Source organism: Eschrichtius robustus, chromosome 7 (assembly GCF_028021215.1).
Source record: "Eschrichtius robustus isolate mEscRob2 chromosome 7, mEscRob2.pri, whole genome shotgun sequence".
NCBI lineage: Eukaryota > Metazoa > Chordata > Mammalia > Artiodactyla > Eschrichtiidae > Eschrichtius > Eschrichtius robustus.
Window position 1 is genome coordinate 105,139,569 of NC_090830.1, and position 26,245 is coordinate 105,165,813.

At 45.4% G+C, this 26,245-nt stretch overlaps 2 protein-coding genes across 5 annotated transcripts in view; both read left to right on the top strand.

Annotated features, from left to right (window-relative positions):
• EXOC6 (exocyst complex component 6) overlaps window positions 1–15,607 on the top strand; it is a 207,209-nt gene extending 191,602 nt beyond the window's left edge. For all 4 annotated transcript variants that reach the window (XM_068548220.1, XM_068548217.1, XM_068548218.1 and 1 more), the window contains 2 exons: window positions 14,010–14,122; window positions 15,243–15,607. In XM_068548220.1, coding sequence (XP_068404321.1) covers window positions 14,010–14,122; window positions 15,243–15,375 — 246 coding nt within the window. In that variant the 3' untranslated portion in view covers window positions 15,376–15,607. The remainder of the gene's footprint in view (window positions 1–14,009; window positions 14,123–15,242) is intronic.
• A 2,615-nt stretch (window positions 15,608–18,222) lies between these two features.
• CYP26C1 (cytochrome P450 family 26 subfamily C member 1) lies at window positions 18,223–26,067 on the top strand. Its single transcript, XM_068547902.1, has 6 exons — window positions 18,223–18,426; window positions 18,949–19,173; window positions 19,666–19,941; window positions 21,297–21,455; window positions 23,424–23,753; window positions 25,690–26,067. Exons 1-6 carry the CDS (start codon window positions 18,223–18,225, stop codon window positions 26,065–26,067), a joined length of 1,572 nt encoding a protein of 523 aa, XP_068404003.1.
• Window positions 26,068–26,245: the final 178 nt, after the last annotated feature.

Here is a 26,245-nt window from a genome sequence, read left to right on the forward strand (position 1 = left end):
TCTCTCCTTTGCACCCAGTTTCCTTAAGAGAATGATTTAGAAGGAATTATGTCCGTATTTCCTCATTTCTCAGTTCATTCCTCAATCCAACCTGCTTTGCTGCACTGCTAACTAAAACAGTATTCACTTAAGTCACCAGGGAAGGCCAGTAGATGTTTTCAGCCCTTATCTTACTGGTTCTTCCTACTGCGTTTGATAATGTTGATCACGTCCTCTCTCAAATTCTCTCTTCTTCAAAGGCTGTACTCTCTTAATGTTCTTTTTCTGTCTCTTTTGTGGCTTTCTTTTCCTACTGCCTAAATGTTGGTGTCCCTGAGGTTTCTGTTCTTAGGACACTGTTCTCTATCCACTTCACCTGGGTGAACTCATCCATTCTCATCAGATCTGTGGCACAAATGCCCTATGCCTTAGATACATATCTAGTTGTTTGGTAGACATTTCCAGTGGGATGTGTGTCTTGCATCCTGTGTGGCCAAAGCTGTCAACTCATCATCTTCCCTCATTCTCAAATCAGATCTTCTTTCCATGCTCTCTGTTCTGGTTGATGGCACCACTCTGCTGTATCCCAAACCTAGTCATTCATCATGTCCTAGGGATTTTTCCTCCTAAATATTTCTTAAACCCATCCTCTTCTTTCCATCCTAATTACCTGCCTACTACCTATCCATCCTCTTCTCTCCATCCCAACTACTTACTTATCTGTTCTGGTGTATTTCAAGGTTATCACAGCAGTTTCCTAACTAATTTTTGTGCCTTTAGTTTTTTCTCCTCAAATCCATTCTTCACAGAGCTGCTGGAGTTACCTATCTAAATGATGAATCTGACTATGTCAGCTCCCTAGTTTAAAACCTTTCAATGGCTACCCAAAGTTCCCTAACAAGACATACATGTTTTTTTATGACCTGGCCCCCATCCCCTTCTCCAGCCTATCTTGTACTACCGTCTTCTTTACTTATATTTCAGTTCAGCAACGCTATAAAGTGCATGACACTCCCCATAAACACAACTGTTTCTTATCTTTGTACCTTTTCTCATGCTGTCTCATCTGCTTGAAAAACCCCACCTTTCCCTTGATTAACTCCTTTGTAAGACCCAGTTTGGGTACCAACTAAGATGCTTTCTTGGGTTTACTTCTCACTCACCCAAGCAAGATTGAAGGCTCTAATAATAATAACCTATACGTAATTCTATCAGTGTAATTCTCATGTTAGTTCATAATTATGTTTGTATGATTATCTCTTCCATTACACTTAGGAACTCCTTGAATCCAAACACTGCGTCATCATTTTATCTTTTCATTGCTAGTGTCAAATAGAGTACTTGTCACATGCAGACACAGTCCCTTCATTTTATAGAAGAGGAAGTTGAGATCCAGAGTTTATAACACCCTTAAATTATTAATTCAAAATAAAAGCTGATTTTTTTTAAAAAAACTGAGTTGGGAGGGAATTTAATAAGGTATAGACATAAATCTTCTGTTGGCGTCAAAAGAAACATCACTTTTTTTTTTTTTTTTTTCCAATTTTTTGGCCGTGCGGCATGTGGGAATTTAGTTCCCCAACCAGGGATCGAACCCACACCTCTTGCAGTGGAAGCACAGAGTCTTAACCACTGGACCGCCAGGGAAGTCCTGAAACAGCACTTCTTATCCAAGTGAAATATAATCAGATAAACAAGTCATATCTGTAGAGTATTGATCATGTGAGACATTGGAGGAACTTGATTTTTCCCAACCAAATGGTACCGATTTCTAACATCCTGAAGCACCAATCATTGAATACTCTCTTAATTAACCCAGATTCTTCGTAAGAATTAAATTCCTTTTAAAAGATATTAATTTATTTTCAACTTCTCTGTAAATACTTAAAGAATGCTTCCAACTTTCTTACCTGTTTGTTATCCCTCTTTCCCCTTCTTTGTCTTCCTAATTATCAACAAACTTTACCTCCTCAGCTATGTTGAGGGCACTGGACCAGGCGCCCGCTTTATGTATTACAATGAAGAGACTCTATGGCTTGAATTTTTTCTGACAGCCTAGTGTAAGATGTTTATGCAGAGTGTCAAAGGAAACAATTATCTTAACAGGATGACACAGCCTATTTTGTTTAGAAATGTCCTAATTTCCTGTTTAGGTTATCCAGAGGTCAGGTAGGGATTTCATTTTGCACTCCCATAGTGTAGATTCACATCATGCAAGCATTGTAGGACTTAGATCACAAGCCATTTAATTCCACTGGCTGCATTTATCTTCCCAAGAAGATAAGTCCTTCTCCTGTTGTTTTTATTTAGTTTCTCTTTTTGTATTTTACTGCTATAACCTGTAGTGAAAGAGGGATGCCAATAGCTATTTACCAACAGCTGCTTCTTAACTAAGGTGCATCTTAAAGTTTGCCTGTTGCCCTTTTGAAGTTCACATCACAGTGTTGTTACTGTTACCCTGTCCCAGAAATCTGTAACTAACTAAGCACTCAGGCAAGCATCAGGTCCCAAAGTGAGCCATGGCACCGGCTACGTATTGGGCTGGCCAAAAAGTTCGTTCGGGTTTTCCGTCACGAACTTTTTGGCCGACCCAATGTGTACTTCCTTCATGAATCAGCTTTTGTGTAGTTTGATAACTGCCACCTTTTTTCGTATTTAATTATGCCTCGGGGCTATGGAAAAACCAAATTTATCTGTTAAAACAGACGAAGCAGCAAGTGTTCTGACATGTTTATTGAGCAAATTATTATACCTGACAAAAGGTAATTACATACAATCAGGTCTGGATAATTTGGGGTTCATAAATTAACATAAGAGAAGTAAGTGCCTTTTAGATTTAGAAAAGCAAAAAATACATATCTTTTTAAGTTATTTGAGTAAAAATTATAAAATCTATTATAAGATTTGAAAGAAAAAAGTGAGGATACAAGCCCCGTTAAATACAAATACTCACCAAGATATTGTAGTATTCTTTGTCTTTAATATAGACCATAAAGATCCTTAATTTTCCTATGTCCATCATGCTAAGTATGGTAGACTAGCTAACTGTATTCTTTGGGAATCTAAGGCAAAATGGTAAAGAGTCTGTATTTATATTCTAGGACATAAAACTGAGACCTTATCTCTAGAAAGCTGAACAAATGACATATGTATCTGAAATTCAGTTCCCCGCTTCACTAAAAATTTCTTGCAAGGACTAGAACTGGAGTGTCTGCCTTAGTTTCTATGGTAATACCTTAGCAGGCAGTGACAATCTCCCTTTTCCTTCTGAGGCAATTGAGATTTAATGGTCATGGTATGTTTCATTTGTCTCAAATGGTCTGAGTTCCATTCTAAAGAATAGAATGATAATATGTCCTGAAGTATTTAGTTTTATTTTTAGTTTAGCTTTGTTTTTTCAAAAGCCAAAAGTCAGTGTTTATAACTAATGACAAATTATAAATAATATATATTACTTACTTGCTAAAATTTTAGAGTAAAACATATGTGACTAATTTTTTTGAAGACTAAATTAATCCAGCTGTTAGAGTCTCCAAGTTTTCATTTGCATTATTTTAAAACACAACCATGGGGAGGAGGGGAGAGGAATATCCACTTAGACTCTTGCAAATTTTAAAAAATGGTTAGTCCCTCCCTCTTTTTCTTAACAACTGCAGTCTAAAGGAGAACTTAAAGAAACCCCAGCCCAGTCTAGCTTCCCTCATTTGAACAACTACTATGTCCTGGAGTAAAGACACATTGGCATACAATTTTTCTTCATTGGCTAATCCATATTGTTTTCCTTTGTTGTTTGATTTCTTCCAAAGTCAATTCATATAAGCAGATCTTATTTCTTCAGAGCTTCAATGAAGCAAAGTGACTCATCAGAGAGAACTGAAAGTCTAGTGAACACCTCACATCATGAATTTCAAGGTTTGATTTCTTTAGTATTGGAAGTCTGAGCTTCATTGGTGAAGTCATTATATAACTACCTGTTATATAAGTGTGGCAGATGATATAATGAATCGGACAGAAAATTAAATGTATGACCTGGGAATGTTTATTTAACATGCTTGATGGTGGCATCACTGGTTTACAAAAGGTAATCTCAGGAGCAGAACTTTGGTTATGAAATATGTTAGTACATTCTATAGCGTAAATTAAATCAGTCAAAGAGACTAGTCTGGCCTTCAGAATAATTATAAGACATTACTAAAAATTCAGAGTTGTCTTGATTGTAAATAGTTGGCATGTAAAGTAAATGATAACATAGCCTTCTTATTAATATATATGATGTGGGCTCTGTGTAGACATAAAAGGTAACATTTGCAGTTCATCTCAACATACATTTACTTGGTTCCTACTATATACCAGGTACTGGGCCAAATGTGAAGATACAGAGAGTAGCAAAACAAGTCACCAGCTTTGAGGCACTTACAAAGTACATTATTAGGAAGAAGAAAAGGCACTTCAACTATTGGCGTATTAGAAAGAGACAGGGCTGAGATAGGCATGAGCCGTCCAGACTACAAAAGGAATTATTGATATTCGATTCTTTAGTGGGTAGACAGACAGAATAACTGTGATATCAGCATACTGTGAAAAATACTATGATAGAGATTTGTGGAGGGAGCTCTGAGGACACACGAAAGAGGAACAGCTAACGCATAGTGGTCTGGGGAGACTTCCTGAGAGAGGTGAATCCAGATTTAAATTTTATGGAATAAGTAAGAGTTACCTGGGTGAGGAAGGAGGGGAAGGGGACTCAGAGAAGAAAATGACAATGTCCTGGGGCATCATCACGGTTTGTAAGAGAACTTTGAGTAGTTCCTTGTTTAGGAGCTTAAATTCCAAGGCAGGAGAGGAAGCCAAAAAGTCACTTTGCATGTCATGTTAAGGAGCTTGAACTTTATCTTGTAGAAGCTGGGAAGCCACTGAAAGTTTTAAGTAAGTGAATGGTATGATGAGATTTGTATTTTAGCTGTATCTCTCTGGCAGCAGTGTGGAGGTTGATGGATCCTGGCGTATTAGAAGGAGAAGCAGAGGGGATAGGCAAGACCAAAGGCCCCATGGGAGAGAGTATGATATCTAATCTAGGACAGTAGTAGTAGTAGTGGTGGTGGAAGGTAGGTAGCAAGTGAATTCAAGAAATATTTAGGAAAAAAATATTTAGGAAGTTAAATTGACACACTCTGGCAATAAGTAAGATGCAGGAGTTGTAAGAGAGAAGAGTCAAAGCAACCTGAATCCAGATTTCTGGTTTGAGTAATTAGGTAAGTGCTAGCACTCAGTGTGTGACTCGGCTTACAGTATGAGGCAGCTGAATCAGGTACTCATGACTGAAGAAAAACAAGCCACATATACATGTAAAGGTATCGTGAAAACCAAAATCACACTCAGCTATTTGAGGTAAATCTACTTGAGCAAAATACCTGAAATGTTCTCTTCTGTTTGGATAGTTACAAGGTTTTTCGTGTTTTAGACATAGAGGATAAAAAAATTCTTTCTTTGGTGGCTCTGGTTGGGGTCGGGGGGCGCTGAGCCGCATGGCACGCGGGATCTTAGTTCCCCAATCAGGGATAGAGAACCCGCGCCCCCTGCAGTGTAAGCGTGGCGTCTTAACCACTGGACCGCCAGGGCAGTCCCCCAGAACTATTGATAATAATTTATTAATATATTCTGCATTCATAAAGAACTTTTAGAAAACTTTAGTTACGCATCTTTTGTTATTTGGGTTTAAATACATAATATAAATATTTTAAACCCCAATTGCCAAAAGAGTTATTTAAAATTCAACTATATAAGGTGCTAGTATTCTTACATTACTAAATGGAGAGTCAAAAGATCCTCTTAAAAGTTTCTGTAACAAATTCTACTCCTAGATATATACCCAAGAGAAATAAAAACACATGTCCACACAAAAACTTGTTCATAGCAGTTGTTATTCATAATAGCCCCCAAATGGGAATAACCCAAATGTCCACTAACTGATCAATGGATAAACAAATGTGGTATATCCATATAATGGAATGTTATTTGGCAGTAAAGAGGAATGAAGTACTGATGCCTGCTACAACATGGATGAACCTTGAAAACATTACGTTAAGTGAAAGAAGCCAGACACAAAAAACCACATGTTATATGACTCCAATTTGGAAAGTGACTGCTCATGGGTATGGGTATTCTTCTAGGGGATAAAAATGTTCTCAAATTGATTGAGACAGTTGCAGAATTCTGTGAATGTACTCAAGACCATTGATTTGTATACTTTAAATGGATAGATTGAATGATATGTGAAATATATCTCAAAACTGTTAAAAAAAATTTTTAAGGTGATATAACAAAAAATAGGAGTTTAATTATATTAAAATTATAAAAGCAAAAATAGAGAAAAATTGTTATAACTACCAAAAACAGGAAGGTAGTATAAGTAAGGTAAATCCTCATATATGGTAACTACAAGATGATAAATAAAAACTAGAAAAATAAGCATATTTAGAGATATTGAGGTAATCACCAGTATTAAAACAGAAAGAGTTAACATGATTGCTTCTGAGAATGGAAAGGGTAGGGTAGTGGACTGTTGGTTTTCATGACATGCCCCATTTGATTATTAACCATGTATTACTTGATAAAATTAATTTTAATAAAGAGGAACTTCCCTAGTGGCTTAGTGGTTAAGAATCCGCCTGCCAATGCAGGGGACACGGGTTCGATCCCTGGTCCGGGAAGATCCCACGTGCTGCAGAGCAACTAAGCCTGTGCGCCACAACTACTGAGCCTGCGCTCTAGAGCCCACAAGCCACAACTACTGAAGCCAACATGCCTATAGCCTGTGCTTCACAACAAGAGAAGCTACTGCAATGAGAAGCTCACGCACCACAACGAAGAGTAGCCCCTGCTCGCTGCAACTAGAAAAAGCCTGCACGCAGTAACGAAGACCCAACGCAGCCAAAAGTAAATAAATAAATACCTCTTTCCTGTAAAAAAATATTTTTTAATAAAGAATATATTTCCACATAAAATTGTACACGTATATGTATCTGCATGGTCTTTTAGCCATGGTAGTGACCAAGAAATTCAAGGTAAAACAAATATAGATGTGTATAAATCTGATGATATAAATTCTTTTTGCCTCTTTTTTCCCCCCAAATTCCAAACCCACCTAGTAGTTATTTAGGACTATTACATGGCTTACCATCAAAAATACTTTAAGAACATTCTACTTCTGCTGTGTGCAGTTCACTTGAATTAAGTGACTTGAAGAGACGAATGCCTTTAAGCCACAATGTGCTCAGAGCTTGCTTCTGCTCCTCACATAGGTAGGAGTGGAAAGGCTGGCTGAGAGCGGGTTTGCCAGATGGGACGTTTAAAGAGGGCAGGCGCCGGTTAGGGGTCAGGTGTACCAGAGAGCCAAAAGGCAGCATGAGGGCAATTAACACCTGAGGGCAAAAAGTGAGGTGGGTTGGAAGCACAGTACTGCTTCTTTACAGTTTTTGCCCAAGCCCTTTCTAACTGCTACTGAAAATTCTCTTCCATGCTGCATGTGGAATTTTCCAAATATGTTTTCAAATAGCTGGAAAAGGGTAAAGCCAAGTGCTTTACAAAGTAGATGGAGGGGGCTTCCCTGGTGGCGCAGTGGTTGAGATTCTGCCTGCCAATGCAGGGGACATGGGTTCGAGCCCTGGTCTGCGAAGAGCCCACATGCCGCGGAGCAACTAGGCCCGTGAACCACAGTTACTGAGCCTGCACGTCTGGAGCCTGTGCTCCGTAACAAGAGAGGCCGCGATAATGCGAGGCCCGCGCACCGCGATGAAGAGTGGCCCCCACTTGCCGCAACTAGAGAAAGCCCTCGCACAGAAACGAAGACCCAACACAGCCATAAATAAATAAATAAGTAAGTAAGTAAATAAATAAATAAATAAGTAGATGGAGGGACTTCCCTGGTGGCGCAGTGGTTAAGAATCCACCTGCCAATGCAGGGGACACAGGTTCGAGCCCTGGTCCGGGAAGATCCCACATGCCGTGGAGCAACTAAGCCTGTGTGCCACAGCTGCTGAGCCTGCGCTCTAGAGACCACGAGCCACAACTACTGAGCCCACGTGCCACAACTACTGAAGCCCGCGCACCGAGAGCCCGTGCTCCACAAGAGAAGCCACCGCAGTGAGAAGCCCGTGTACCGCAACGAAGACCCCCGCTCACTGCAACTAGAGAAAGTCTGTGCACAGCAACAAAGACCCAACGCAGCTAAAAACAAATAAATAAATAAATTTATTTATTTAAAAAAAAAGCATATAGAGCTCGTCATTTGATTTCAACATCTATTTAGAAAAAAGACTTGTATTTCCCCCCATTGTGGCCAATTTAATAAGACCCATTTTTCGTGAATCCCCAGTGCCTAATTACTTATATTTCTTCCTTAAAGCTACATTCTGGTTTAGGATTTTTGTTGTTGTTTAAATCTCTGAAGCACTTTAGGAACCCTTGCTTTGGCTTTGTTTTTTGGAGGCAAAGGAAAAATGATCTCCTGGTTTACTTTTGGAATCTGCAAGGCAACTTTGAGGTCCCCCAGGTGGATTTAGTGTTTGGAAAGGGGAATTTGGGGGACTAAGGTTGACCCTGAGCCCCCAGGTCACTGTTCACATTTACAAAAGCAAACCTGGTATCCCCAATTGCTTTTCTCTTGAGGTTGGCTTAACTTTATTTATCTTCTGCCTTGGGTCACTGCCCCTGAGGTGCTTCAAAAGCAAAACCCAAAAGACCCAAAACAAAGAAAGCTAAACCAGATTCAAGGAAAAAAATGACCTGGCACTCTGGGTTCACTTTTACAAAAGCAAAAAGTCACTTCAGGAGTTTCATAGAATGGTTTAAAGTCGGCCTAGATTCATTGTGTCATTTGCGCAAAGTGATCTCAACAGGTCTGAGACCCCAAGTTTCTTGGGTGTAGATTTGGAGTGCGACTTAAGATGAGAAGCTGTCAGCAAGCTAAATGCCTTGACACAGACTAATTCAGTGATTCTTCCGTGATTCAACTATTTTGAGGATATAAATGGACCACCCATGCAACCATTTCTTTCCTTAAGCTGAATCTTTTTGTTTGCTGGACACACACAGGGGTGGCTGAAGAGGTGAAACATACAACTCACTTTAAAAAGTTGGCATAAATCCCACCTTATGTTATCAGATTAGTTATGAAGGGTGTTTTTGGATCCTTGGTGAAAAAAAAAGTTAAGTTGCTAATATTAGGTAATCTTATAAATCATGATGAAATAGAACTGAAGCACATTATTTTGCTATTCATTTTTATATGATCCATACTTTGCTTACTTCCCTAAAGGATTTAAGGTGGAGTTACTTTACTTGACTATTGGAACAAACCCATTTTTAGAACTTAGTACCAATTTTCATTTTAATATGCCTGACTTTATCCTTTAATAAGTAATGGTAAAATTGCTTTTGGATAATCTAGGGGTGATTTTGTTTTTGTTCATGTTTGGTCTACATCTTTGGATTTCAGGTATATGTGTTAACTAATAAATTCACCTGTTGAGACCATGTCTTACAGTTTATTTCCAAGACTGAGGGAGATTTTGTATGATTAATAACAAATGTATTATTTGTTTACTGCCATCTGAAGAAAGCAAAACTTGAGATAGAGAAGTAAGGTTTTCCATAATTTAGATTTTAATATTAAGGACATAGTACATCCTGCGAAACCTCACCGAATGTGAGAGGCAGTCCTCAAGGCAATGACTGTGTGGAGTGAAGAGGAGTGTCAGTGGTTGTACCCGGTGCCACTCCAGTTTCCGCATCCCTTCCCGTCACACTCTGGCTCCAGAGCAGTCACGTTCTTTTTAAACAACCCCGGAGACCTGGGATCATGCTTCTTGGTCAAAATAGGCATAGGTAGCAGCCTATAGAGATGGACTCAGTCTGTAAATCTGGCCTGGCATAATGTTGGGTAGGACCCAGGACTAACGTCCTAGTTTTGTGTTACATCTTTCATGTCAGTGTAACTGTACTTTAAAAAGTGAAAAGGATCTTATAATTGTTATGGATGGAGGGACACTGGTAGACCATTCAGAAATATTAGTGCTTCTTTCTCTAAGAAGATCATTTACTTCAATTAACATTAGACCCAATGCCTTATCATAAGGGTATCTATCCTCTTTATCAAGCCCCAGGGAAAGCCTGGGAAAGGTGGAAGTCAGTTGACTACATTCACTTGCCCTAGTTTGCCTGCTGGCCAACTTTGGCCTTTTCTAGAGCTGTCTTCATAAACCGAAATTGTCTGTAGGGTGCTCATTTTTTGTACTCATGAAGCCTAAGAACAAAGCTCCTAAGTAACTTGGAATAGTGGTCTGGCATCATCAGTCAGGGAGTGGTATTTCTTGAATATCTACTGAGAGGTTACGCTCTGCTGGACATACTTTATGAGTTTGCCTGCCCAGCTCCGTGAAGTTTGTTTCTGTTTACTTATTAAATGCAGTATTATGCATTTGAAAAATCCTTATGATGCCGAAAGCTCCGCTTCTCTGCACTGGTGTCAAATCTCAGAGACAGAGTTTTGGGTGAAGTAGAAAAGGATAGCTTTATTGCTTTGCCAGGCAAAGGGGGACACAGCAGGCTCCTGCCTCAAAAAACTATGTGTCCCAACCCCAGAGAATTTGATGAAGGGTTTTGTAACAGTGGTTCAAGGGTGGGGTCTCTGACAAGATTAAGGTATGTGCAGGGCCTGCCCTCCTTTCATCTGTCTCAGGTGGTCTCAGGTGGTCTCAGGTGGTCTTCTAATCTTGAGGAGAGTCTCTGGTCCCTTTAATCTGGCCTCAGGTGGTTTCTTGGCTGCTCCTCCCTTGATTAGCAACTGTTCACATCAGCCCTTTGGAACTCAGAGAAGGTCATGGAGGCTGGAGTCTTGCCTACAAGAATTGGGGGACAAAAAAAGACTCTTGTGCCTGGGAGCCCCACAGGGCCCTGTCACTTACACACGTGGGAATGAGAAATCAGAATATGAGATCAGCATGCTTGCTAGGCCTTATCATTCCTCTCCACCCACATCCATGTATCCTTTGGGGCATGGACACTGAAATGGTGCTCAAGTCTATAGCCACTGGATTCACGGCCTGAGAGTACAGAGCAAGCAGTGTTAGCTCCTATGTAAATCAGTTTCTATCTTAATATTAAATTGATAGTAGCTTCCTCATATGTTACTCTAGTTTAAGTTACTAAGATTGTGTGTGAATAGTTTTTTTCTTTATAATTTCTTCATGTTAACATAAAATATTACTTGTTTCCTTATTAACTCTGCCTCCCCACTTTCCCCACTTACAGCGTAAACTCTTTGAGGACAGGGACTTTGTCTCATTCAATACTGTATCTCTGGTGCCTAGCACCGTAGTTTGCACCTTGTAGGTGGGCGGTCAATATTTGTTGAATGAATAAGTGAATCTTATCTAGATCCTTAGCCCTTTTATCCACCTTGGCAATGCATTCCTTAACCATTAATGTGCAAATTTATGCAGATTTCCATTGATATCTACAAGTTAACTATGCACTGTATGTATTTCTATAAAGTATTAGTGTAAATTTGAAAGCATGTGGATTAGACTTGTCTACAGATGGGCAGTTAGGTTAAATTTTGTGGTTCCTGTAATTTCTAGCAATAAGAAATTTGCATATGAGTGTCTGACCATACGTGAAAAAAGTAAGCATAATATTTCTTTATCTAGGAAAGTCTGTTTTTGTGCTGTAAAAGAACCATTTCTATACTCACAGCTGGAGTTGGTGTAGGTTTTAAATTCATTAAATGGGCTCCTCCTTTCCCACCTGGGGGTAGATCAGCCCTTATTTTAAGGCCTCTTCTTCCAAGTCCCAAAGGTCATGTTGCTGTTGCCTTTGGAAAGAAAGGGAATCTGCAGCCAGTACATTATTAAGTGGTTGCTTTCTGCTGACTGTGCGCATGCCCACACCCACTTGAGCTAGCACATACGTGTACCTGGAAGAGGTCTCCTTCAAAATGAGGCTTCTATTCTGAATGAGGAGAATTCATTATTGAAATTTATCGGAAAAAAATATATATGTATGTATGTAAACCTTATTTCTAACTCTAAAGTTAATACATGCCCATTGTAGAATATTGTGAAAATAAAGAAGACAATAACAGTTACCCATAATCCCACCACACAAATTACAGCTCTTCTTAACATTTTCTCAAATTTTTTTCCACTCTCTTTTGATGGGTTTTTATGTAACTTTAGTAGTAATATTTATCATAAGCTTCTTCCCAAGCTATTTAAAATTCTATGTAAGCATCAATTTGAATAACCACATGATACTTCTCTTATAGATAGATACACCTCACTACTTAACCATTCTCTTTAATACTGAGATTTAAGCTGTTTTCAGTGGGGTTTTTTTCTTCTTCAATTTTTGATAACACAAATAACATTTTTGAGATTAATATATTTGTTCATAAGTTTTTATCTACCTTTATTATTGTCTACTGAAGTTAGATTCCTAGAAGTAGGATTGCTGAGTCAAAGGGAATGGCCATTTTTATAAGGTTCTTAAATACATACTGCAAATTCACATTCCAGAGAAGTTATACTAATTTACATATTCACTGCAGAGTGTTGAAAGTAACTTTTCCTCCTTGTGAAAGACGGGGAAAATGTACCTGTTGCTAAGCAAGAGTCAAAAATTACACAGAACTTGAAATATGTTCCCTTTTCTTTTTAAGACAGTGTGTTTTTTTAACATTGTCTCAGTGTAGGAAATTTCTGTACTAGTGTTTTAACTTTTGGTATGGCTGGTATGGCCTAGAATGTTGTCTGAAAGAAAATAGTGTGGCTTTTAATATTAGTAGTAAATATTTTCATTATAGAATTTTCTTCTTTGTACAAGAAAGTCTCTATTAGTAGCTGTATATTGGATGGGAAGAGTCAAACAAGTCCATTATCTTCCTAAGGAAGAGCTAGTTTCTTGTAACTTTTTTGTAACTTTCTGTAGGTTTTAACCACCCCAGAAATTTTATCCCTCTCAGAGCCAGTGGGTTGGCTCACATATCCTATGAGTAAATACAAATACTTCCTTCATTTGAAAGCAAAACCAATACACCCCTTACTTATAAAGTGAGCTAAAACAAAAAGAAAAAGTAATATAAAAACCGAAGGAAGGTAGTAAGTAAAGCATTTATCTTTCTGAAACAATTCAAATGGGGATAGGAAGTTGGTTTTAAATGGCTTAAAGGGGATTAGGGCTTTAAAGTTGGATAAGGAGTTTGGTGCTTTGGTTTAGGCACTGCATTGCTTTTAAAAGATTACTTCCATATTTGACAACAATTCTAACTGGAGATTATAAAGCAAATAGTCAATTTTAAAACACTATGGAAAACAAGAAGGTTTCCTTTTTGTTGTTGTTTGTTTATACAAAATGATTGCCTAGAGTTAACAGGCTGAGTCCTGAAGGCCTCATTTCATAACACTACTGAGGATCTATCACCAGGGAGAATCCAGCAGAGGTTGTTTAATGCACTTCATTGAGATTATCTGAGCTTTTCGGTTTAAATTACTTTGGGAAAAGTCTAGGTGCAAACGACTTCTTTGAAAGGTAAACATACTTAACCTCTTTTAAAAAAAAAAAAGGTTCAATTTAAGTTCTTTAAAATTCTTCAGTTAGTAGCAGCAACCCTCATTAATTAAATTTGAGTATGAACTGGATAATGTGTAAAGATTAAATCTCTATACCTCAGTACAAGTGTTAATATAATTATATAACTCTTTTCATTATTTTACAATTATTTGAAAATGCAATTAAGTATTTTATTAGAAAGGCAAGGCCTGACAATTTTAGTAATTTGAAAAGTGAAAAGATATTATACACTATGTTGGTTATAAAATGTAGTTAATGAAGTTTTAAAAATGAGATTCCTTATTCTGTTCCATCTGAGAAGCAGGTCATATTAAAATGGATCAAGAGTAGCATATACTTTATGTATTAGCTGTGGATAAATAGTCAAAAGTTGCTTTAACATTTTCCCCCATCTTCCTCAGCTCCTTGACCTGTTTATGGTTTGGGATTGGTCTACTTATCTAGCTGATTATGGTCAGCCAGCTTCTAAGTACCTTCGGGTGAATCCAAACACAGCCCTTACTCTTTTGGAGAAGTGAGTATATTCTGCAAACATTTTTGCATACCATTTTAGCATTTTGTGATTCAGTGATAATTGAAGAACTAGAAATTTTTATCAGAAGAGAAATGTCTATATGGAACTTAAAAGTTCAGTTCATTTTAATGATCAAAACATAAGCCTCTTTCTTTCTCGCCTTCAGTGTTGTGTAGTTTTATATGAGATTTGTTTATGTTGATACGAACAAAACATTTTTCCTATTGTATCCTCAATATCTGACCTAATTGGCTTTAGAAATATGTTTACTGCAGATAAGTGAGAATTGGAACTTTTTTTTTTAAAATACTGTAACACAGGAAAGAAAGTATTTTGTAAAATGTAGTTAGGGATTGGAATGTTTGCCACCAGTGCTGTCTAGATCCTACCATGATGGGCTTGGATTCTTTACAGGTAGAGAGGTATGCGTTTCGAAAAAATAATATTATAAAAACTGAAGTAACAGAACACTTACTGGTGCATCTTGTCCAATTAAAAGTAAAACAAGCGTAGGTGTTACTTTTCCTTCTCATTATGTGGCAGGTTTTCTTTTCACTCTACCATATTTCATTTTAAGCATCACTATTAAAATTTTCAATTTTTGAATTAAAAGTGTATATTATTTTCCCACATTTCAAAATATCTGTGGTGTATTTGATTTAAGAGGACATAAGGAACTGTTTTAAATAAATGTAAGCTTGTTTTACAATGCCATGAAACACCACTGAGGCAAACAAATTACTGCTTTAAATTTTCTAATGTTATTTTTCCTTTCACCTTGTCTTGCTATGAGTGTGACTTGCAGAGTCCATAGAGGGTATGTATTTTAGCATACTTTATGGAATGATATTAGAAAATAGTATCACGTAAGAAAACTTGCTTTAGATTTACATACTAATGCAAAAAACACCACTTCATATAAAATGCAAAATAAAGCTGCTAATATTTTGTGTGGTTGCTTTCTCTGTAATTCTATTAGCAGTACCTATTTTCTTTGAAGTATATTTTTCAAGCATAGGATTAGTGTGAGATAATCCAGAGCATGCCAAGATATTTCACTTGTGACAGTATAGCTTTTAATTTCCTTTTACTAAGCTTCTTCATTCACGTATATTCCCAGGATAAAGGATACTAGCAAAAAGAACAATATATTTGCTCAATTCAGGAAGAATGATCGAGACAAACAGAAGTTGATAGAGACAGTCGTGAAACAGCTGAGAAGTTTGGTGAATGGTATGTCCCAGCACACATAAACTTCACATTGCTTGCACTCAGTGACACCAAATCCATGGTGTCTCAGTGTTGATCTCTAACAGGCACTGGTCATGATACAGAAAGTTGTTTGCAGAATTCAAAAATACAGTAGAGAAAAGACACTGATGAGAGAGCTTAAACAAGAAAGAATTATAAATATCATTTGTATGGATTTTTAAATAACGGAATAATATTTTATATATGGAAAACCTGACAATTTTTTTTTCACTTCTAGGGAAAAAAGGCAAAACTAATATATAAATCAGGTCAAAAATTGTCTATGAAACTGATTGTGTAAATACATTAGAAGAACTTATGCCTCTATATATTGGTGTTTTTTCTACTTAGACTTGAATGATTTTTCTGTTTTGTTTTTTTTTGTTTGTTTGTTTTCCAGTATCTGGTTTTGGAATGCAATTATGTCTGATCTTTCACTGTCATTTCTGACTTTTAGCTTTAATTTTCACCTCAATATTATTTAAATAGACTAAAATTTGTAATTCTGCTGATTTCGAGGGAGGAAATATAAATCTTTACAGGTCCCTGAAATCAAACTTAATTTAACCCAGTAAGAATTTGAATTATTTGTTCTACTTGGGTGGTTTAATTTAATCTGAATATGAAGAAAAGGAATTTGATTTTCTAAAGATGCAAGGTGTTTCTGTTCAGCAGGGTTAATATTTCTAACTATAGTGTTTGTAGCTGGCCCCATTTATTTGGTTTGGTTTGGTTTGGTTTGGTTCAAGTTAGAAGGACAGAAACTAAGTGGGGCTAACCACTTCAGGTGCCGCTTGTGATAGGAGAGATGTGTTCCTACACACAGAAGTTACCACAGGGGTCAGGTTACTTTCTTCAAAGAGCAGACATCAGTACCGTGTCCTCACTGTGGAAACAAGCCAAACCAAATGAACTCTGGAAAACCTAAAATGAATGTACATTTTACTGTGTAAAGTACTGTGGTCCAGATGGTAATAACAATCTGATCCTTACTTTCTCTTCATTGTATTTATGCTGAATAATCCTTTTGCATTTTCAGGATTTATGCCTGTAAGAAACTTTTATTTGACTCTGTAAAATAAGTGTAAAGAATTATATGTACATTTCTTGATTTTGTGATTAAATATTAAAAAGGTTGAGCAAGTTGTTGGAAATTCAATGATACTGCATCTATTTAGAGCTTCCTGACTTAAAACAACTGCTTTCTTCAGAAGGGCTGTTATTCCCTAGTTATTGGAATGGGAGTGTCACCAAAACAAAGAAAATAAGCATTTATTCCCTTGACCATCTCTTATCCTAAAGTATTTAACGTTTTAAAAAATATTACATGGAAAATATGGTAATTCCAGGCACAATACAATCTGGAAGTTACCAGAGAAACCGTGAGCTGCTAGTTCTCTTTGAGGACTGGAATGTAGTGACCCTCCAGTGCCTTACCCAGCTCTCCAGGTCACCGGGGACGTCTCCCCGTCTTGGGATGAGGCATCCCCAGATTTGGAGAGACGCCTCCTTTGTACTGCTTGGAGCAGACCACTGTGGGTCCTCAGCGGTGATGGTCTTGAGGAGTTCGCTTTACTGTTCTCAGGAAAACAAGCACCCTGCACACACACACCCCACCCCGCACCCCTCGGGTTGCGCTGTAGGGACTGGGACGCCCGAGTCCTGGGGCATTTCGGGTCCCACAAAAAGCCCCAAGAAGCAACCATGTAGACTGATCGGCTGGGAAGGATACGAAGCGGGAGGGGACAGTGAAATTTGGTCCTCGAGCCCCGAAAGGCGCCGGGGGATATCTGCTCCTCGTGGGATTAGGGGGTCTCCGTGAAGCTTTGAGAAGCAGTGACACTACCATCTTTTGAAGGATTCTGGAAGTGGTAGACCTCGGAGGGGTGGGGATGTCGAGATTCTCGACCCCGGCCATCAGGGCGTGCGATGCCAAGGTAGGCATCGAAGATCGCAGTTTCCCTGAAACAGAAGCAGAGCAAAGGGGAGAACCCCCAGCCCTTCAGGCTTGGAGTGCCGGGAAGGGAAGGAGCACCTGGAAGTTCGAGTGTGGGGATCCCAGAGAGAGCCCGCATTAGCTCCGTGCGCTCGGTCAGTCCACCCGCCGAGCTCCTGCTGGGAGCCGGGAGGTTCTTGGCGCGAAACTGCAGGCCCCGCCCGAGGATCTGCGCGGGGCACGGCCCCCGGCTTAGCCGTAGCGCCGCAGCGGCTGCCACTCCCCACTCCAACCCCTCGGAGAGCGCGCCGCTGCCCACCGCCTCCAATCATTACTCTGCGTGGAGCGCTTTAAATATGCAGAGGCGGGTCACGTCGTGTGAATCGGTATCAATCCGTAGGGAGGGAGCCAATATCTATATAAATGTGGCCTGGGTGGGCCGAGAAGGGTTAAAAGGCTGGAGAAGAGAGAGGTGGGCGGGGGTCTACAGTCCGGGCGAGCGCAGCCCTGGTTGGCAGCACCGGTGAGTTGCTCCTCTCTTTGCCCTCCTTCGCTGCTTCTGTCGAAGGAGTGCTGACCAGGGGAGGTGGGAGGTGCTCGGCTCGAGCGGTCCCGAGGCAGCCGGCGCCCGCGCGAGGGGCTTGCGTTTTGGCCCGGGAGCCGTCGGACTCCGGGAAAAGTCTTGAGCGCGCGGGTCTCGATGAAGGCATGTTCCCTAAGGGCGCGTGGTCACTGCTGCACTCCGCTGCCCGTCTGCTTTTAGAGCGAAGTCCTAGTCCGAGGTTGTAAATCTCGGTTTTGGTCCTCAAGCCTCAGGCCCTTTCCGGACAGAACAGGTGAACACTGCGCGCTGCCGGCGCCGCAGCTCCTGCGCCTCCTGCGCTCGGAGCGGCCTGGCCCCAGCAGGCTCGCCATGTTCCCCTGGGGGCTGAGCTGCCTGTCGGTGCTGGGGGCGGCGGGCACCGCTCTCCTGTGCGCGGGCCTGCTGCTCAGCCTGGCCCAGCACCTCTGGACCCTCCGCTGGACGCTGAGCCGGGACCGAGCCTCTGCCCTGCCCCTGCCCAAAGGTTCCATGGGCTGGCCCTTCTTCGGGGAAACGCTGCATTGGTTAGTTCAGGTGAGCAGTCCGTCGTTTCCGCACCCCAATATGGCCCCTTCTTCCCTATCCCCCACTGGTTCTCAATGTTCCCAGGGTTCGTAGCCAGCCTCTTCCTGTCGCCCAGGGCCCCAGGGAGCATACACGGCCCTGACGTTTGCCCAGCTGCTCCCTCGAAGGGACCGTATGTCACTGGCGTTCTCTCCAACGCAACTTAAGTCCCGACAAAACGCGGGGGTGAACAGAGGGGTTCCAGGACCCTACGTCCTGCCACCATAGAATCAGGAGTCAGGGGCGAGTCTCAGCAGTGAGCTCTTTGGCGCTCGTGTCCCCATTCTGAGCCTCAGTTTCCTCTTCTCACCAATGGGAACAGGAGCATGTACATTCCCGTAGGGTAGTCGCGAGGCCCATTTGAGACTGTTTTGTAAAGAGTAAGGCGCCAGCCTAGAGCAGGAGGTTTTTATCAAGCGGCAGTTGGGAGGCCTGGGCTAGATCCCCAGCCGAGGCCCAGCGGCCCCATCCCTCTTCGCTCCTGGCTCGCAGGGCTCGCGCTTCCACAGCTCCCGCCGGGAGCGCTACGGGACAGTGTTCAAGACGCACCTGCTGGGCAGGCCGGTGATCCGCGTGAGCGGCGCCGAGAACGTGCGCACAATCTTGCTGGGCGAGCACCGCCTTGTGCGCAGCCAGTGGCCGCAGAGCGCGCACATCCTACTGGGCTCGCACACACTGCTCGGCGCAGTTGGCGAGCCGCACCGGCAGCGGCGCAAGGTGAGCCTAAAACAGAAGGTGCCGTCGGGACGTCAGACCCGCGGTTCCAGAGAACCTGCTGTGGGCCAGGCCGGGGCGAGGTGTTAGGGGTACACTGTGAACCTGGCCAGGGCCCCTGACTAACAAGCGGGTGCCATTGGGCCAGTCCCTTACCTCCTCCGGCTTTGGTTTATAAGGCCAGGACTGGGACTTAAAGGTCCTTTCATCTTCGATCTTCTGCGATTCTGATACCAGAAGCGCTGGAAATTCAAACTTAGAGAGGGTTAGCGACGACTTCCTGGAGGAGGTGGCCCCTGTAGCCTGGATGGATGGGAGGGGCTGTGTACATCAGAGGAGAACTAGAGGGAATGGCGAGAGCAAAACCCAACACATTTGGGTCCGGGTCTCTTAGAAGAGGAGAAGGGGGCCGAAATTGGCCTTTTGGCTCCTAGGGAGTCGCGGAGCAGAGGGAGCCGGACGGCTGCCAGGGCTCACCCCGCGCGCTCCCCACAGATCCTGGCGCGAGTGTTTAACCGCGCGGCGCTGGAGCGCTACGTGCCTCGCCTGCAGGGGGCGCTGCGGCGTGAGGTGCGCTCCTGGTGCGCGACCCGCGGGCCGGTCGCTGTCTATGAGGCCGCCAAAGCGCTCACCTTTCGCATGGCTGCGCGCATCCTACTTGGGCTGCGGCTAGACGAGGCGCAGTGCTCGGAGCTGTCCCGGACCTTCGAGCAGTTCGTGGAGAACCTCTTCTCGCTGCCCCTAGATGTGCCCTTCAGTGGCCTGCGCAAGGTACTGCCGCCCCTCCCCAAACCTTCCCTTTGGGGCTCCCTCGGTGCGCCACAGGCGTCACCTCTTCTGGGAAATGGAGGCTCTGCACAGTGTGGGGAGGCGGCGTGGTGTGGCGGTGGGCGTCGGGGTTGGCCTCTGTCCTGACTCGCTGTGTGACCCGCGGCGGGCCACCCACCCTCTCTGGGTCACGCCTGAGGGACGAGCTCCAGCCCCAGCAGCCGCCGGCTTCCCGACGTTGGGTCTCGGTGGCGGGCGCCCAGCCAGTCGTCCCAGCCCCTCCCCAGAGCGGCGCCTCCTGGCCTGGCCTCCAGCGCCTCTTTGGAAGCCCCGTGGCTGCGGAATGGATGGGAGCACTAGGGCCGCAGACACGCCCCCGACCCAGCCCGGCGCCAGCTGGAGAGGGGTGGGTACCGGCTCCCCGGCCCGCGGCCCCAGGCCCGCTAGTTTACGGATCAGAGAACCATGGCCTCTTCAAACTTCAGAGCGATGGGCTGGGCCCAGAGGGCAACCGAACTGGGGCTTCTTATTGTGCTGATGCCCTGGTTTTCAGTCACCTGAATAAAAATAATAGTTATGTATAAACGTACATGCTATATGGGCTGATTGCCTTGGGTACATTTTCTGATTTAATCCTCTCAGTCTGCAAAGTATTATTATTCTCATTTTACTGATGATGAAACTGAAGCTCAGAGACGTTAAAAGACTTACCCAAGATCCCACAGCTAGTAGGGAGGGGGGCAGGATTTGAACCCCATCTCCCCTGACTAAAAAGCCCAAGTGCTCAAAATGCTTCCCCAGGCAGACGCTTTCGCTGTGCTTGCTGCCTGAACTCTGGAGGGCCACCCCAGCCCTCTTGCCTACCCCTTTACAAAGGCTAATGTTTAGACTTACAATAGTGTCCTTTAAGCCAGAGCTTTCCTGAGCGCATCAAGGTGTCCCTTCGTCTCTGCACTGGTGCCCACTGCCCATGCCTGAGCCTTGTGCAGGGAAAGGACAATGGACTGACTCCCTGGCAGGGTTCTGTGCCAGACATGGACACTTGACAGCTGTGTGACTCTGGATAATGGCTTGACCTCTCTGAGCCTCAGCATCCTCCCGTCAGGAGGACAGTAACTGTTTGCCTTGCCCCAAAGGGGCCTTGTGATCAAGAGAGAATGGTGTGTGGGGGTAATGGACAAATTCCTAAGCATTTATTGAGCCCCTTCTGTGTGCCAGGCATGGAGCTAAGCTGGGAAACTTTTAACACCAGGCTCTCAGCAGAGCCAGACCAGCACTGGGAAGATTTTGGGGGTAGGTGTCCAGGGCTGGTCCTCTCAGCCTTCCTGCCCCACCTCCCTTCTCTCCCCGCACATCAGGGCATCCGGGCACGGGACCAGCTGCATCGGCACCTGGAGGAGGCCATTGCAGAGAAGCTTCATGAAGACAAGGCTGCTGCGGAGCCAGGCGATGCCCTCGACGGGATCATACACAGCACTAGGGAGCTGGGCCATGAGCTCTCAGTGCAGGAGCTGAAGGTAGGTGGCGGGAGATTTCTCCTCCTCTCTTTTGCATTTCTAGCAGGTCTCTACACACATGCTGCATCCCTGGAGCAACGGAGCTACATGCCGTTTGGGCCCACTTTGAGCCACAGGCACTCCTCAGGGTGAGGGGAAAGAGGAGACCTGGGTTCCACGTATCGCTCAGCTGCACCCACTATCTCTGTGGCCTTGGGCCAGTCACCATCCGTCTCAGAGGAGAGTCGATGGCATGAATCCTAGGCCCTCCCTTACCGGTTCTGGCAGCAAACAGCTCTCCCCCTCCCCCACTTCTCTGTCACTCCATGCCTTTGCCTCTGCTGTCCCCCTGCCTATGAAGCTCTCTTCACCCCTTTTCTCTACAAACCCTAAGGGTTCAGGGTTAAATTCCACCGTCTCCTTGAAGCTCCCCTCTTCCTCCCCAAATCTACACTTCCATGAGCCACCTTGGCACCTGGCACCTCTTTACCTGTCTGTTTTGCCACTGCAGAATCTCCTGGAGAATTAGAACCCCTCCCCATGTATGCATAGTGCACATACAATGGAGGTAAGGAGGGAAGCTTTGGAGTGGTCCCTGGACCCACCTGCTCGAGAACCCAAAAAGGAGTGGAGAGGTTGGGGGGCAGGGAAGTTAGAAATGGGAACACCTCAAGCCTTCCATAAGCAACTCCCATCCTTTCTCTGGGCCTCAATTTCCCACTTTCCGCTAGCCAGCCACTGAAGGGTGGGGCTCACTCAGCCTGAGTTTCTTCTCCGAGAACGGGACTAATAATCTCTTTCCTGACTCTTGGGTGGTTGTGAAGTCTGGAAGAGTCAAAGGGGTTAGAAGTAGATGAGCGGGGGGCTCCTGAGTCATGGGGGAGCCGGTGGACAGGAGCAGCCCTGGGCTGGGAAGGGGAGTGGTATGCAAAGAAGTGGATGGTCCCTCTGCCTTGGCAGGGCTGGGGAGCTGGTGACAACACCCTCCAGGTTCTCAGGAAGGGACCCACTGGCCAGAAATCTTCAGTTCTGGCTGGCCAGGGAGGACCTTGGAGCCCCGAGGTCTCTGTCCCAGCTCCCCATCTTGTCCAGGGCAGGCAGTTAGCCTTGGATCAGGTCATTCATTCCACACATATTACTATCTACCTATTCAGTGCCAGCCTCCATGCTGGGACTGGGGATACAGCAGTGAGCAAACTATAGCCCTTGCCCTCGAGGTGCGAGAGGGGAGGGGTACACATTCATCCTATAATAACATCAATCCGTGTGTAAACACAAACTGGGTGCTGCAAGGAAGGAAGACAGCACACGGGGAGTTGGGAGGGCAGAGGCAGGCAGTGAGGGCTGGGGCCTGGACGCTGAAGCCACCAGGCGCCTCCGTCCTTCCGGCAGTGCACACCAGGAAGAGGTTTAGTCACTGGGACCACCGCTGAGCAGGAGGAGGAGCACGATGCTTGCTTTGGTGGGAGGCTGGCGCTGCCGCTGCAGGTGCCTTGGTCAGTTCCACTGCGGTTACTGTCAGGACGCCCAGCTGGGGTTGTCGGCAGCACTGCAGGCAGCGCTGCATGGTTAAGAGCGCTGGAGTCCCAGCTCGGCTACTGGGACTGGTGACGGCAGGGACCTCGAGCACCTCTCAGAGCCTCAGTAAAACGGGCACTGTGCCGCACAGGATCGCGGTGAGTATCGAATAAGTTAATACACGTAAAGCGCTAAGAACAGTACACAAAAACAGTTCCTGGCATTATCTTTGGGAACCTCCCACGGCAAGTGGATAGATCCTCCTCTTGCTCGTTGCTATCTGTGACTTCCCCAAGTGTCGGACTTGGGATTCAGTCGACTCCAGGACCTCCACAGGAAGCCGCGCCACGGGAGCACCGGGCGCTCTGGCCTGTGCACAACGGCAAATGTGGGGCCCCTGCGCCTCCGTTAGGGGGCCACGAGGCCGAGGCCCAGCTAATGGAGACTCAGCGCTCCCGGGCTGTCTTGCAGGAGTCAGCTGTGGAGCTCCTCTTCGCCGCCTTCTTCACCACGGCCAGTGCCAGCACGTCCCTCGTCCTGCTACTCCTGCAGCACCCGGGGGCCATCGCCAAGATCCAGCAGGAGCTGGCGGCGCAGGGGCTGGGGCGCGCGTGCGGCTGCGTGCCGGCGGCCTCAGGGGGCGGCGCTGGGCCCCCGGCCAACTGCGGCTGCGAGCCCGACCTCAGCCTGGCGGCGCTCGGCCGCCTGCGCTACGTCGGCTGCGTGGTCAAGGAGGTGCTGCGCCTCCTGCCGCCCGTGTCCGGGGGCTACCGGACAGCCCTGCGCACCTTCGAGCTCGACGTAAGTGCGCCGCGCCGCCTGCCCCGCCCCGCCCCGCCCCGCCCCTGCCGCCGGCCGCGGGGAGGTGGGGTAGGGGTTAGGACCGAGCTGTCTACTCTTCCCCTCTCCGGACCTCCGCTTTCCCTCCTGGAAAATGGACTGAATCCTCTTCCATTTCCCGGGAACCACGGTTGAGGGAGCAAAGCAAGGTTAGGGACCCCGTACACTTCAGCTTTTGGCAGTGGTCCGGGTGAGTCAATTAGAGCCGAGTTTTAGAATAAAAACATCCTTTTCTCCGCCCAGCACCCCCCTTTCAGCCAGTGAGGCTGGGTGGGGCACAAAGAGAGACCCCCCACTATGTCCCGTACCCCATCTCTCTGGCTCCCTCACAAGAAAAAGGGATTAATCATTGTTACTAGTCCAGGCCTCTGGCTGAGGCCGGATTCCAGGGAAGCGGGGTAATTAAAGTATGGGGTATGATCAGGGTGGCATGAGCTGGGCAAGAAAGTTAAGGTCTAGGACTGGCTCCATCTCTCTATGACCCTGGGCAATTCCCTTCTCACTCTGGGCCTCAGTTTACACTCTGGAAGGAAGCTGCCTTGGTCCCTTCCAGCTTTGACTCCACGTGGGGCCGGGCTGTGCTTCGCAGTGGCAGCATCGGGGGAGGGGAGCCCTAGCGACGCTAAACTGAAGGTGTTTGCCTGAATGGCTGTCCCTGCATCCCCCCTACCACCAGCCCAGTCTCTGGGCGGAGTGGGCAACTCCTTCCCTGACCCTTACTTTAGACTAAACAGCAAGTGTCCCTAGTACATTGCATACCAGGATTTGAGGACCCCTAAGGGAATGGGATTGTGCCCCTGAGGTGCTGTCATGGAAAGAAAGGGGGCCAGAGCCAGCACCTTCATCACAAACTGGTATGAAGAAGAGAGTGCTCTCTAGCTGAATGACACCAAAACATTTTGGGAGCTGGCATTTGAACTGGAACAGTGACGGGTTAGGATGGGGACAGCACATCACTGAGAGGGGATGGCCCAGACAAAGGTAGGTGGATTAGTGAGGGGTTTAGAAGTGTCTTGGATGCTGAATCTTGGAATTCAGACATCATGCAGGCGTTGGGATGCAAGACCTTAGAGAAACCGCAGGAGAAGGGCACTGGACCACCAGGGTGAATAGAGGCAGGGGTCTTAGCCATCTTCCAGTTCCAGATGGGAAAACAGGCCTAGAGAGGAGAGGGAGAGCGCCTTGGTGATTCCAAGATCTGTTTGCCTGTGAGAACCTCCTGAAGCTGTTCAGGCAAGGGAAACAGGATGGTCGGGGCTGGAAGACATCACAAAAATGGAATAGCTGAAATAGTTGGAGGTGAGCAAAGGGAACATGAAAGCTGCCTTCCAACAATTTAATTCTCGTGTGCACCTTCTTAGAGTGTGGCTGCCTGATCTGGACATTACTATACAGCTGATGGGTGGCGAGGACAGAGAGGCAGTTTTCAGTTCAGTCCCAAGAGGAGCTGTAAAATTGAGGTGACCGTAGAGGAGCTGTCGTTTGCATTGTTCCGACCCAGGCAACTGGTGGGTGCAGGACTAGAGTTTAGGTGTCCCGATCTAACGTGAGAACAAAAAAGACAAAAACAAAACAGTGAAACAAATCATAGAGCACATTTACTGACCACTAATATATATGGCCAGACCCGTTATTTGAATCCTCACTACAAGATGGGCATTTTTGTTCTCACTTTATCAGTTAAGAAACTGAGGCTCAGAGATTGAGCATGTAGCCCATCGTCACACAGCTCGCCAGGGAAGGAGCTGATATGGGTATGCAGAGCGGTAGCTTCCGGGTTAGACGCGCCTCCCTGCTTGTTTTCGGAAGCCTGTTTGATATACCCCGGGTGGAGGATCGGTTCGGGCTGGGTTTCCGGGTACCTCGTGGTCAGGCGGGTCTCCTCACCTCCCCGCAGGGCTACCAAATCCCCAAGGGCTGGAACGTGATGTACAGCATCCGGGACACGCACGAGACGGCCGCGGTGTACCGCAGCCCGCCTGAGGGCTTCGACCCAGAGCGCTTCGGCAATGAGGGCGAGGATGCGCGGGGCGCCGCCGGCCGCTTCCATTATATCCCGTTCGGCGGCGGTGCGCGCAGCTGTCTCGGCCAGGAGCTGGCGCAGACCGTGCTCCAGCTGCTCGCGGTGGAGCTGGTGCGCACGGCGCGCTGGGAGCTGGCCACGCCTGCCTTCCCCGCCATGCAGACCGTGCCCATCGTGCACCCGGTGGATGGTCTGCGGCTCTTTTTCCACCCGCTTGCGCCTTCGGCTGAGCAGGATGGGCGACGCCTCTGACCCGCTGCGCCGCGGAACCTGACTTGGCCAGTGGCAGCGGAGCACTTGCGGAGCCGCCCATCTGCCGTTCCCCAGTACCGGGTCGGGCGCGCTCTCTAGTTCACCAAACGGTTACCGAATGCGGCTCTGTGCCGGACTCTGCGGGAGGAGACGCGTGAGCCACCGCCACAGCACTGGA

What these genes read in the sequence shown, in the direction of transcription:
- CYP26C1 (XM_068547902.1), top strand. Translation starts at nt 18,223, where the DNA reads ATGTTCCCCTGGGGGCTGAGCTGCCTGTCGGTGCTGGGGGCGGCGGGC. An exon ending in CGCACCGGCAGCGGCGCAAG is followed by an intron (nt 19,174 to 19,665) that starts GTGAGCCTAAAA and finishes CGCTCCCCACAG; the next exon opens with ATCCTGGCGCGAGTGTTTAA. An exon ending in CCTTCAGTGGCCTGCGCAAG is followed by an intron (nt 19,942 to 21,296) that starts GTACTGCCGCCC and finishes CCCGCACATCAG; the next exon opens with GGCATCCGGGCACGGGACCA.